Source organism: Labeo rohita, chromosome 6, assembly GCF_022985175.1.
Source record: "Labeo rohita strain BAU-BD-2019 chromosome 6, IGBB_LRoh.1.0, whole genome shotgun sequence".
Classification (NCBI taxonomy): Eukaryota; Metazoa; Chordata; class Actinopteri; order Cypriniformes; family Cyprinidae; genus Labeo; species Labeo rohita.
Window position 1 is genome coordinate 13,927,845 of NC_066874.1, and position 13,696 is coordinate 13,941,540.

At 36.7% G+C, this 13,696-nt stretch overlaps 1 protein-coding gene across 1 annotated transcript; it reads left to right on the forward strand.

The window, feature by feature from the left end:
* Positions 1 to 278: 278 nt before the first annotated feature.
* On the forward strand, positions 279 to 13,617 carry dgke (diacylglycerol kinase, epsilon). The gene is made up of 12 exons (XM_051111887.1): positions 279 to 440; positions 683 to 1,141; positions 2,110 to 2,266; positions 2,859 to 2,978; positions 3,111 to 3,254; positions 3,530 to 3,687; positions 3,778 to 3,826; positions 4,033 to 4,146; positions 4,881 to 4,952; positions 6,235 to 6,362; positions 6,545 to 6,656; positions 11,505 to 13,617. The coding sequence occupies exons 2-12, from the start codon at positions 708 to 710 to the stop codon at positions 11,718 to 11,720; spliced, it is 1,704 nt and encodes a 567-aa protein (XP_050967844.1). The 5' UTR covers positions 279 to 440; positions 683 to 707; the 3' UTR covers positions 11,721 to 13,617.
* The last annotated feature ends 79 nt before the right edge of the window (positions 13,618 to 13,696 follow it).

The following is a 13,696-nucleotide window of genomic DNA, read 5'->3' on the forward strand; positions in this document are numbered from 1 at the left end:
AAAACACAAACCTCAGGTCTTATTTTCAGTACTATTACCCATAGCATTCTTAATGTAACATTTATGCTTAATGTAACATTTTCCTCTGTTTCATTATAAGTTACCCCATTTATTATTTTTCATCTCACGGCAGGCTACATGATGCTCAACTGCCATTCTGGTAAGCTGCAAAAATCGTGCAAATGTTACGGTTACGGTTTTCATTCTGTCTTACGTATTGTGTTCCTATTGGTCACTGACCATGTTCCGTCATAAACCTACGTCATCATTTCCGTTTCCGTATATTGAACTAGATGAATCTTGTAATGTTTTTATCCGCTTTTTGTGTTATTACAGTAGTTTCAATGCACTTTTAAAATGTGTGGATAACAGAGATGATGACGGGATCTCCCCCTTGAAAACAAAATGTAGAACATATACGTGAATGCATTTTATCTGCTGTAAGTAAAATTTGTCATGCTGTAGCAAGTCTTTGACAGCAAGGAGGTGTTTACGATGGCTGTGCTGTAACATCAGTGCGACTCAGGTTTGGTGCATTGCCTGGCGATGCGATTATGTGCTACTCGTTTGGGATTAGAAATGGGATATCGTTGTGGGACGTCAAGACGTCAACACCTTGTCTAATGACGATTGCAGGCAATTACTGATTATTTTTATCTTCTCTTACTTGTGCATGTCAAAGTTCCTGTAAAATTTGAATTGTGGCTATGGAGGAGAGTACTGAGGAGATGAGGGAGGAGTGGACCTTGCTCCTCTGGACCACGGTTGCTGTTCTGGTCCCAGTGCTCATCACACTGTGGTGCAGCTTCCAGCGTCCCAAACGCAAAGTTTATTTGAAAGATTTGTTCCGAAAGAGCAAACACGGCTGGCACTACACGGACCTGTTCAACAAGCCCACCTACTGCTGCGTGTGTTCTCAGCCCATCCTGCAGGGGGCGTTCTGTGACTGCTGCGGCATATGTGCGGATGAGCAGTGCATACAAAGGGCAGATCGCATCCTCTCATGTAAGGAGATCATGACCCAGAGTCAGACAGATGGGATGTTTTACCATCAGTGGGTCAGGGGAAATGTCCCTCTCGCCAGCTACTGTGCCGAGTGCAAACAGCAATGCGGGACTCAACCTAAACTCTGCGATTATAGGTATTGCATTTAACACTAAACTTTGTTTCTTGATATAACAGAAAAAAAAACAAATGATCCTCCTGGTGTGAAATAGCCTACATCAATATCTAAAACAGTGGTCATAGACCTATATTGTGTCAGGTAAATTAAAGTATTGAGGAAAGAACAAGGCAAACAAAACAAAAAGCTTTTTAATAGGGGTTTGAACTTTTTGAGTTGAGAAAGAAAATACAAATAAACAATCAAAAGCTACCTGGACTATCTTTAATTATAAACAACAACAAAAACTGTTTTGAAAAGAACAGATGTCCACCTTCCTAGATCTTTTATGGTTTTAATAGTTACGTCAAAAGATTTTTAAGTCAAAATCAGTTTTTACAAGAAAATGAAAAAGAACAGATAAGTGTTTTTACATCTTAATTTACAGCAAAAAGGATTGCAAAATGGCAACAACTTAGACACTGTGCAATATCAGCAGAGAGCCAAGAACAGAACTTGAAAGGGTCTGTTGAAATCCATTTGTGTTGAGGCTGTGGCACTTTAAAATACATCACTGACTGTTGAACAAACAGTGCAAATCAGAAGCCTGTCCTACTTCATGTGTTTAATTATTCCAAAGTATGGTTTGATTAAAAAGTCAGTAATCCCTGTAATCCAGCTATTATGTGTGGTCAAGGGCCAGGTCCTTCTACCTAAGTCCTCAGTGTCAAAGGTAGTTCTAAACTGGTGCCAGATCAGCTTTTGCTGAGGCACAAAGCAAAAGAAGTACTGATTTAAAAATTATTTTAAAAATAATGTGTGCCATTATTTATGATACATTAAGAATATATTATAGGCACAACAAGGAATCTTACTATGAGGTTTACAATAGAAGCTCTGCAGTCAGTACAGTGCGTTCAGTGTATCCATTTCAGTGCTTTATAACAAGCTACCAATTCTAAGTGCCCTCACTCACATTTGCTGTATTTATTTGGGAAAATATATAGGTGTGTATGGTGTCAGACCACAGTGCATGATGACTGCCTTTCTAGTCTGAATGATGATCTGTGTGATCTTGGAGAGTTCCACTCTGTTATCATACCTCCATATTACCTCTATCAAGTCAACAAGCTCCGCCGAAGACACCCTGATGAGTACAGCAAGGTGAGGATCCATCCATAACCACAAACACAAACATTTGTGAAAATTGTGTGGTTTGTCTGTCATGAGTTGAGAAATCAAATTTTTCTTCTGGGCTACCAGCAGTTTTGAAATTTTGCAAGCCCTGAAGCTGCCAAAATGACTAATTTTCTACAATCCTGACTGAATGACCGGAGTTGTACTGGTTTAATTTGTCACTTCTTTCATTTATGTTCATTTTTTTAAAAAAATAATCTCTTGTGCTATTTTAAAAGTAGTTATACATTTTTGTAATGTGTACTTATGTAGCAGCTAGCCATTGATTCAAATTCTGCTGTTGTGATGAATGAAAATATGGGACCTTTATGAGAGTTTTGGGCAATTCAGATTGTAAAAAACAATAAGGGTGTTTCATTTTACATACTTGATTAAATTAATCAAATTACAAACAAAGAGAGTTTTGGAAAGGTACAATTTGTGGAAACTAGAAACAAATCAAAGAAAACCGTCCCTTTGGTCCTTTGCATCAGTGCATACACAGTCCACAAAATGAACAATGAACAAATGATCAACTTAATAGTCAATTGTTTTTGTTTTGTTTTTTTAATGCATACAGCTTGCTGCAGGGTGTGGGAGTGGCTGGACTCCGGTTCTGGTCTTGGCAAACACAAGAAGTGGTAACAACATGGGCGAAGTTTTGCTGGGAGAATTTCGTACCCTCCTGAACCCTGTGCAGGTGTCATTTGACTTTGTGCTTACATTCACATATTCAGCCAGTCTCTCTGTTTCCATGTAGTCTTGTCTCTTTTTATGATTGAATGATTGAATAATTGTTTGAATTTTATTTTTATTTTTTTGTTTCCTCCAGGTGTTTGATCTCTCTGAGCTGCCCCCCTCTAAAGCCTTGCAGATGTGTACTCTTCTGCCCCCAGGCAGTGTGCGTGTTCTGGTGTGTGGGGGTGACGGCACAGTAGGATGGGTTCTGGATGCCATTGATACCATGAAGCTGAAGGTAAGAGCTGAAGAGCCGAATAGTTGAGTGGGCTTGAAAACACAATACTTTATACTGAAGGCAGTTGTTGCGGATGTAAACCCAGCATATTTCTTCCCACATGTTTTAGCGCTGTGCTATATAATGACTGTATGTGGCCTGGCTAGTAGGATGTGTAATATCATGATGTGATGCTTATATTGACATTTGTGGTGGTTTTTCATTAAAAATGTAATTTGTTGTTTCTTGGGTTATTAAAATGTTATCTGTGTTTATCTGTCTCTCATTCTGTATAGGGTCAGGATCAGTTTATCCCTCTTGTGACAATCCTGCCATTGGGCACAGGCAATGATTTATCAAACTCTTTAGGATGGGGAGCAGGATATGCTGGAGAGATCCCAGTAGAACAGGTGCTGAGGAATGTTCTAGAGGCTGAGGTAGTCAAAATGGACAGGTGAGACCCTGGCTGTTTGTATTGTTTTGTATCATGAGGAATGGCTTTTGTCATTCAATTTGTTTTGTATTTCTGTTGTGAATGTTTTAGGTGGAAAGTTCAAGTTGTCTCCAAAGGAAACTATTTTCGTAAGCCAAAGGTCAGTACGTACAATATATGATCGACCAGCAGGACGATGTACCCCTGAATGTAAATTAAATTATTTGTGTGCTAAGCAAATTTTAACATAACCAATTTATTAGCATAAAATCCTATGAAATACAGTATTTGTTCAGTTAACCATGACACATTCAATTCATGAAGAAAAGAGATTAATATTTTAGCGTAATGTTGTTTTCTCGCCAGGTGTTGTCCATGAATAATTATTTCTCAGTGGGTCCCGATGCTCTCATGGCACTGAACTTCCATGCGCACAGAGAGAAAACACCCTCCTTTTTCTCCAGCCGAATCATCAATAAGGTCTGTAGCCTGTCTGTCTTTTCATTTTTCATTTTTAAAAAATTAAATTGAAATTAAATCGAAAAAGGATTTAATATTGATGCTATATGGCAAGAATGTTCATTGTGTGATAAACTGCATATTTCATTGTAAAAACATTTATATCTAGAAAGTCTTCCAATTTCCTTTATTTAACTTATGTTTGCTTATAGTTTACTTGTTCTAAAATAATTTCTTCCCTGTAAAGGCTGTTTATAACTGAGAAAATGCCATCATTCTGGAGTAGATTTATACATCCACAGTTATATAAAAGGGACCTTTTTGTATTAAGTGTCTTTAACTATTATGTCCTAACTTTTGAATTAATCATTTGATGCAATGTATTGTGTACATATTAGTTTTTACATTGTACTTTTATTTAAAAAATTACATCTGTAATAAATGTCTTTATACATCTGTATATTGACCCCCCCCACCCCTTATTCGACTCTTAAACCTAACCATACCATTAAACTTGTCCCTAATCTTAACTATGTCTCACCTCAGTAGCAGCAAAATAGTTTTTCAATAAAACATGAATGCAGTAATTTCATTGTACCTAAAAAAAAAAAACTTTGTCTATCTGTCTACTACTTGTAGGCCTATTACACAATTTTTCCTGTATTAACACACTGCTAGTTTCCCCTGTTTCATTAAAAACAGAAGTGTTTTGTAAATACATGTCTGATACTGCTGACAATTGTCTTTTCTCACAGGCAGTGTACTTCCTCTATGGAACCAAAGATTGTTTAGTGCAAGAATGTAAAGATCTGGATAAGAGGATTGAGGTAAATTTAATTTGCTTACTGAGACAAAAGTGTTTTCTGATCGTTTCGTTTAGTTGTTGTCATCACATGATTAGCGTGTTCTCTGGAAGTTTTAGCCTTGACATGAACTTCCTGCTTCAGTGCTGTGGTGTCTCAATACACAACACACAGTACTGTGATGTCAATACAATACACTGAACAAATTTTAATACACTAGGCATAATATACTTACCGACTTTGTAAGCAGTCACGGAGGAAAACCAGCCATCATACACTACCGGACTTTAAAATAATTCTTGCTGCTCTGATCTGGTGCCAAAAAGTCATAGTCTGTGACCATTGTACACTATGCGATTTTCTGTAACATCTGTCAACTCAAATCTGCAGACTGGTTCTGACTTTTGGCAACTAGCGTCAACTTGTTCAGTAAATCAGGAAAATCGGGGCAAAAATTGTGTAGTGTGTTACAGCCTTAAAAATCTGTTGCTGCATCCCAATTCTGTCCTAAATTATATTCAAAATTAGTATTAGTGTGTCTCAAATCATAGTATGTTGAAACAAGTATCCCAAAGGAACCTAGATAGTTTACTATTTCCATTGGAAATTCAAAGTAGTGATGTGTGCACTCTCTAACAGCTAATATTGCCCACAACCCATTTGCATGTTGGTTGAGAATTCGATTAGAATTATAAACACGGAAAAAAAAAAAAAAAAAGTTAAAAGACTACAGACATGACAGATATGCAAGACCAAAGGACAAGTACAAAAAGGTATTTGAGTGATTAATAATCAATATCTGACCTGATGATAAAATATTTATTCAGTGCTATCTGCATTATATTCCATCTGCAACCACATTGTGAACTTTTATAAAGATATGTTTGGTCATTCATTTTTTAATAAAGCATTATGCTAACACACAAGAATTTTTGGCCTCTTTGTTTCTCTCCAGTATGGTGAATTAGGACACAGCACTTCTCTAACGAACAGCTTCAAGAAACAGCTCAATATTGTTACTTTTGGTTTTTGATTTCTGGTGCTTATGTAAGAACATGTTTTACTTTCTTTAAAGCTGCACTGTAATTTCTGCACCACTAGCAGCACCAAACAAAATTTCAAACAGAATTTTCTAAACAGGTTTCTCAAATATTGCCTTATCCACCATTGTTCATACAAACCAGTAGACCTAATTCAAATGGGAGAAAATATTATTACATTTCCCAAATCTTAATCTTCACACATATGGAAGTTGCAGCATGATTATAGCTTTATTGCCCGTTAATGCTTAATTTTGCCTCTTTAGTTGGAGCTGGATGGAGAGCAAGTGACTTTGCCCAGTCTGGAGGGGATAATAGTGTGCAATATCGGCTACTGGGGCGGTGGCTGTAGACTTTGGGAAGGAATGGGAGATGAGCCCTATCCTCCAACACGGTGAGAATCCACATGCTACTCTGACACTTATATACTTCTCTGAACTATACTTTACTATACAGACTCATAGCTTTGAAATTAAATAAAACTTTATACTTGTAGATCTGGATCAGAGTAGGATGACCTTTGAAAATACTTCCTGTTGATTTAATATTTACCTTATGTCTTTTTTCTTTTTTTAGTGTTGATGATGGTTTATTAGAGGTGGTGGGGGTGTATGGATCCTTCCACTGTGCACAGATCCAGGTGAAACTGGCCAATCCTGTGAGGCTAGGACAGGCACATACAGTACGGGTAAGACAACAATGTTCTTTATTCATACAGCTTAAATGGTGCTTAAGTGTGAGTCACGATTCAGCTCCATGGTGCTCAAAACACTGCAATGTCTCCACTTTAGGATGCGCAGGGTTCCCATGGGTCCTTAAAATCTTTGAAAGTTTGTGAATCTGAAAAAAAAAAATTTCAAGGCCCTGGAAAGTTTTTGAAAATAAACATACAGAGATATAGCTCCTTGAACGTGCTTGAATTTATTTTGTGCAAGACGTTTTCTGGAAAAAATTCCATATGATTTCCTCTGGTCTGCTAATGTGTTATTTCGCCAGCACTTCGTGGCCTATGCATACTAGCTTGCTTGATTTACATTATTTACATGCATTTACGTGTTACGTTAAGTGTTTTCTATGTGAGGCACTTTGTGTTGTACGTTGCCATGACATTCACGCACGCACAAAACTAGTACGATGGTACCTCAACGTTTCACAGAAACTGTGAAACATTGCAAAAATATGCTGAAACCACTGAAACGTGATGCCTGGAAAATGTCTGGAAGATATTTGGCTCACCAAAGAAGATTACAAAAAATAGCTTGCCAGAGATCCAAAGGATCATCACTTGTCCAGGAGCAGAGCCTGTTGTAAATCTGCAAAAAAATGCTTTTGACACATGAAAACTGTAACAATGTATCTTACAAGGTAACACGATGTAACCTTGCTCTCACTTGAAATGTGTCCCCACGTGAAGTCCTTGAATTTGAGGGTACAGGACCTGGAAGGTCCTTGAAAGGTCCTTGACTTTGAAGTTAACCTAGGTGTGGGAACCCTGGATGCGTCTATAGCAAGTTTGTTTAATCTATTTCTTCAGTACCCCGCCAAAATAATCATATATACACACACACATACACGTACATATATATATATATGAATAATTAATTTGCGGAAACAAAAATCTCAATTTTTAACAATTTTCAAAAATCATTGTGCATTCCAGTTAATCTCAGTCAAACTGCAGTTGGGTTATTTTGATATGAAGTAAAAATAACTAAAAAATACAGCTAACTAACACAATAAAACACAATAAAAACATGATAGCATAATAAAAGAAACACTGCAAATATGACTAAGTATGACATTAAAAGCCTAAAATTCACTTGTTTAAATCTCGCCTCTTGTTTTTGTGTGAGCTCTCAGTCTGAATGAAGAAATTATTGACATTATTGGCGTCATTGACAAATTATAAAGTAAGTAAACAACTCTCCCGCTTAGATATCACTGCTTTGTGTCACATCAAAATGAAACATGAAATGTTTTGAAAACGTGATGAATGTGTCAGTTTTTAGTTAGCATTCAGCTTGATGAAATGAAAGATGTAAGTTATCTTCGTGCCTTGGACAGTGTTTACAGGGCTTTTTTGACCATGACCTGAAAACAGGATGACTATTAAAAATAACAGCTGAACATCAGTGTTTATTTACAAGTGCAAATAGCCCGTCTTGTTGGCAGAGGCTATTTACACTAACTCCACCCAACAACGTGTGATTACGAAGCATTACAAAAGACAATCATCTAAAAACAGCTCCAGTGACATAGATGGTAAAGTATGTGTTAAAGTAGTTTTTGACGCAATCGACCAGGGTTTGGATACGTGTTTTGCCAAACTTTTTTTTTCTACTTTTTCAAGTCAGATATCACATCGTTGTTATTGTTATTATTGCATACTGTTTTATAATGTACTACAATACTGAGGTACAGATAATTGCTACTATTTGCAATAAGTAGTACAAATAGCAGAAAATCCTGCTAGATTCATATATATGAACTAAAACCAGGTGCCCTCACGCATGCTCTAACCGACAAAATACCGGAAGTGGCGCATTTAACGTCCGAGAATCCATGAAACACATCGACTGTTTTCCGAGGCTGCATCAAATTCCATCTTTGCATCTTTGCTGTGAGTTTGGATTTATTGTAAAGTTCATCTGGGTACGTAGTCCAATAGTGAGACAGGGTCCTAATGCTTTCTGTCCAGCAATCTGTCATTTACATGAAACGACTGCAGTAATTAGCAGGCAACAGGAATTCAGTGAGCCAATCAATTTCTAAAAGACAAATCTTACGTTTTTCTTTTTCAAGTAGCAATTTCACTTGGATCACAATGAGGGAAACGACTTTAATGCCTGTCCAGACCTCTATGCTGAATAATAGCAATCCACAAATCTGCTGACGATATTAGATAAAAAAATCTTAAACTGAACTGAGCTGGATGATGACACGATTGCATTCTGTACAGCTGCTTCATAGCTTAGTTAAATTTGTTTCATAATTGATGTATCTGTTTAGAGTTGGTTGTTCTTTGAATTTTATTGTTTCCGCCTATGGTTTTGCCTATGTTTTTAACAAAAAGTACCACAGCAAAAACAACTAGACTAATACATTTAATTTAATAGTTAGACAAGTAAACAATTAGTGATAAAATAGGAAGAAACCAATCAGAAATGTTATAAATAAATACAACTGAACAAATTTCATGTACAGAAATTGAAATTATTTATTTTCATAAATAATATATAGATTAATCCTTATTAAAGTTACGAAAGATATTCAGTCAAGATCAGTGAGTTCTTTCGTTCTTTGATTATTGTTAATGACAGACAGCACATTTAAAGGGGTCATCGGATGCTAAGTTCACTTTTACATGTTGTTTGAACATCAATGTGTGTTGGCAATGCATGTACAAATCTACCCTATAATGATAAAAATCCATGCAGTGGTTTTTAATTAATCTGTAAAAATAATATTCCCTTTTTCAAATCGAGCCATTCTCAAATGCCTGTCTTTGTGGCGTCACACCGACAGAGGCCGCTCCCACGATAGTTGATTGACATGAGCATTTTACCTCAAATCAGCTGTCAGAGTCTGTCCTCTTTGTTTCGGTGCCAGAGCAGGGATGTAAATTAGACAGGAATATCTCCGATTGAGGTGTTGTGTTGCTGGATGTAATAATGAACATAGTGGTCGTCATTTACTCCTGACATCTGAGTCCTGAAGATGCAGTAGATTACGTTTCTTTGTGAAGGGACTGCGCCTCCCGATCTACATATATCCGTCTATGTTTGCGCGAATCATTTATGATCCAGCTTCACTTACAGCAGAAGTATAAGGGGTTTTTTAATGAAACTTTGCGATCGCCTTTCCTAATAAAGTGCTAGTTAGCAAGTTTAGCGGCTAAACGCGGCTAAATGTGGCTAATGTAAACAGGCGCATCTATCCACAGAGAGAAGAGAGGGGCGGAGCGAGCAGAGCTCATTTGCATTTAAAGGAACAATCCCTCAGAATGGGATGATTTTTGCAGAGCTCATTTTGACAAGGTAAAAAGGGTGTTGTTTTACACAACCATTGAAAATTTTTAACCAAAGTATATTATAGACTTTTCATTAAGACCCTAAAGAATCATATCAGCTTGTGGAAAATGCGCATCCGATGACCCCTTTAAAGGAGAACTCCACTTCCAGAACAACAATTTACAAATAATTTACTCACCCCCTTGTCATCCACGATGTTCATGTCTTTCTTTCTTCACTCGTAAAGAATTATGTTTTTTGAGGAAAACATTTCAGCATTTTTCCCCATATAATGGACTGGTATGGTGCCCCGATTTTGAACTTCCAAAATGCAGTTTAAATGCGGCTTCAAACAATCCCAAATGCGGTTGTAAACTATCCCAGCCGAGGAAGAAGGGTCTTATCTAGCATAATGATCGATTATTTTAATACAAATAATGCAGTTTATATACTTTTTAATGTCAAACGCTTGTCTTACTCTGCCTGGACTGTTTTTGTTCCTGTTCATGACAGTTAGGGTATGTCGAAAAACTTCAACTTCAAAACTTATGTTCAAAATCGTCCTATATCGGTTTTACCTTTTTTGTTAAGGGTGTTTGATTATTTTTGCATGTTCACTTTGCAAAGACTGGGTCGGTACTCCTGCAGCGATGTAGGATGATTTTGAAATGATTTTTGAAGTTGAGGGAGAAAATACGTTCAGAGTTTTTCGACATACCCTAACTGTTTTGAGCCAGAGTACACAGAGTTCAAGGACTACAAGGCAAGACCAGCGTTTGAGAATAAAAAGTATTTAAATTGTATTTTTTATGTAAATAAATGATCGTTTCACTAGATAAGACCCTTCTTCCTCGGCTGGGATTGTTTACAACTGCATTTGGAATCGTTTGAAGCCGCATTTAAACTGCATTTTGGAAGTTCAAAATCGGTGCACCATAGCAGTCCATTATATGGGGAAAAATGCTGAAATGTTTTCCCCTTTAAAAGAAAAAAAAAATCTTCACGACTGAGGAAAGAAAGACATGAACATCGTGGATGACAAGAGGGTGAGTAAATTATTCACAAATTGTTGTTCTGGAAGTGGAGTTCTCCTTTAATAGGCTGCTGTCTCTTTAACACCAAGCGCACGTGGATATAAAAATACTTGTTACACATGCCTTTTCTTTCACATCTGTTTGTGTTCACTTAAGTCAAAAACGTGTGTGTTGATGATGATATTTTGACGTGGTTTTGTGCATATTGGTTGGTAAATCTGAAAGAGGAACTCGTTCCGACATGGAACAACATTTTCTGCACTCAGTGGTTTGACAACAGACACAGGCTGGGAGCCCGCTCCTGGACCACTGTTCTCTGTGCTCACACTTCAGATTTGTGGGCTATTCTCAAACAGTGCACACATTCCTTCCCTCTGTGCGCTCAAATCTTTTACAATCACATTAAAATGCGAACACTGGAATTGTTAAGAAATGTAATAATAAGTTAAGGTTACTCTTTATTTACTCTGTATCCTTTGCTTTTTATGGTAGCTGGTGTTGAAGAGTTCTCGAATGCCAATGCAGGTGGATGGAGAGCCGTGGGCGCAGGGTCCATGCACCATCACCATTACCCATAAGACCCAGGCCCTCATGCTATACCACAGTGCAGAACAGACAGATGATGATGACTCCAGTGCTTCAGAGGCTGAAGAACCCTCGGCCGATCACATTGACACAGCTAGCAACGCACAGAAAACATTGTCTTAGTAAGACAGAGTCTTGCTAAGTCTTAGTAAGGCTGTAATCACTCTGTTTGTGCTATTTCCATCCCAGAAAGTAAGACTCCCTGATGTGATAAATGTCTGACGTCATAAACATAAATGTACATAATGTGCATGTGCTGCTTTAGTAATAACATCTGCAGTAGTTATTTCTGGGAGTTTAAAAGCTCCTTTGTCTCTCAAGCACAGCTCCTGCTGTTCTCAAAGTGTCCACAAGATGGCCATCTCTGTTGAAACATAGGTTTTGTAGATTTGTGTGCATATTTTTTTTTTCTCCCAGGGAGTGTTACCCGGAAGCTCAAAGAAGTGGCTCAGGTTTTAGCAATTTAGTCCACAGTGGAATCATATTTAGCTGTAAGCAGAGCTCAGGCAATCATTAAAAAAGTTAGGTGGAGAATGTTACAAAGCAAGCTGCTTAGACACAAATGTTTTGCACTGATCTTGAGTGCCATAGGCCTGTGAATATACAACTCACTGCAGAAATCTTGTATTTGAGTTGTATAATTTAAACTGTGCAATAATTTTGTTTAGGTTCTTATGTTTTGTTATTCCTTTTGTGAAACACCTTTGCACTGCTTGAATCTAGAGTAGATTGTGAATGGATGTGCCAGTGATATCTTATTATTTTGCAACTCTTCCACTTGTGTTATTGAGTTTGTGTTATTAATGAAATGGCAGTAATGTTTCAGAGCACTGGATTAAGATTCTTTATTTTGTTGTTTGCATATGCTGCCTATCAGGCATTTTTATTGTGTTTTATTCATTATTCAGTTTCTCCACTTTTCCATAGAGATTTGTTACATTTTTATGCATCCTGCTTGAGTAAAATTGACTTTTCCTAGAAAATAACCACCGTAATAGGCTTTCTGAGATTTTTCTTTAGTCCCACTCTTCCAAATCTTTCAGGTTTCAGTGCAATTGTAGCATAAGAACAGTAATGTTCTTGAAAGAATTAAAACTAAGCCAGAATAGAAAAAAGAAAAACAGCTTTAGGAGTGGTAATATGTAATGTCATGTGTTTCATATAATCATATCTACATCTATGGCGTTCCTATTAGTAGAGCACTCAAGCACATGACATTCTCTCCCTGAACTAGTGTCACCTCTGTTCGCAGGAGTTGCACATATTATCCATTAAAACCTTGTTTGAGAAATCTGAGATTTTGTTTATGTAATGTATTTGAGTAATTCATAATTTGGTTTAGGTCATTTAATAGTTAATTTCATGTTCAGAGTGATTTTTACTGAAACAATCTTACAAATTGTTAAAGAAAACTGTAATCTGAGTGGCAACCATTTTTCTTATATAATTGTAAAGGAGATTTTAATACTTTGGAAGCTAAAAGGTTTACAAGAGTGTTACCAAAATACTCGATAATACTAGATAAGGTATATATCATTTTTCCTCAGCAAAGACTGAATATTTTTCAGTTAAATTTTCTTCATCAGTTGTACATCAAAATTGAAGACTGCTGTATCAGTCTTTAAAACAAGAAAGGAGAAAGGATAAAATCAAAATTGTAATATTTGTTTTTTGATCAGTGTCATGAAAAATTTCTTTTTCCATTATGTATATGTGTATAAATTCTGAAGCAGTGATTGTGATGAAAACATTTTTATGATTGTAATTGCTCTCTCTCTCTCTCTCTCTCGCGCTTTTTCCTCTTAAGACACCTGTTATGTTTCTAAAACTGTATGTTACACACACTCTAATTGTCAATGGGGTTTTAAACAAGAATATTATTCTCCATGGGAATACGGATAGTTGATCATTTTAATCTTCTGGGAGTGCTGAATGAAATGGGATTTTCTGTATTGAATATTGAAGTTTGAAATGTTTTGCACTGACTTCTGTATGCTAGAAACATGACACGTAGTTAATACCCTTGGCTTATGTCTTGTTTTTCAAACACAAATGTAGCCTAGTTTTTTATCTGACAGTAGCTGCTCCTGGAATTGTTT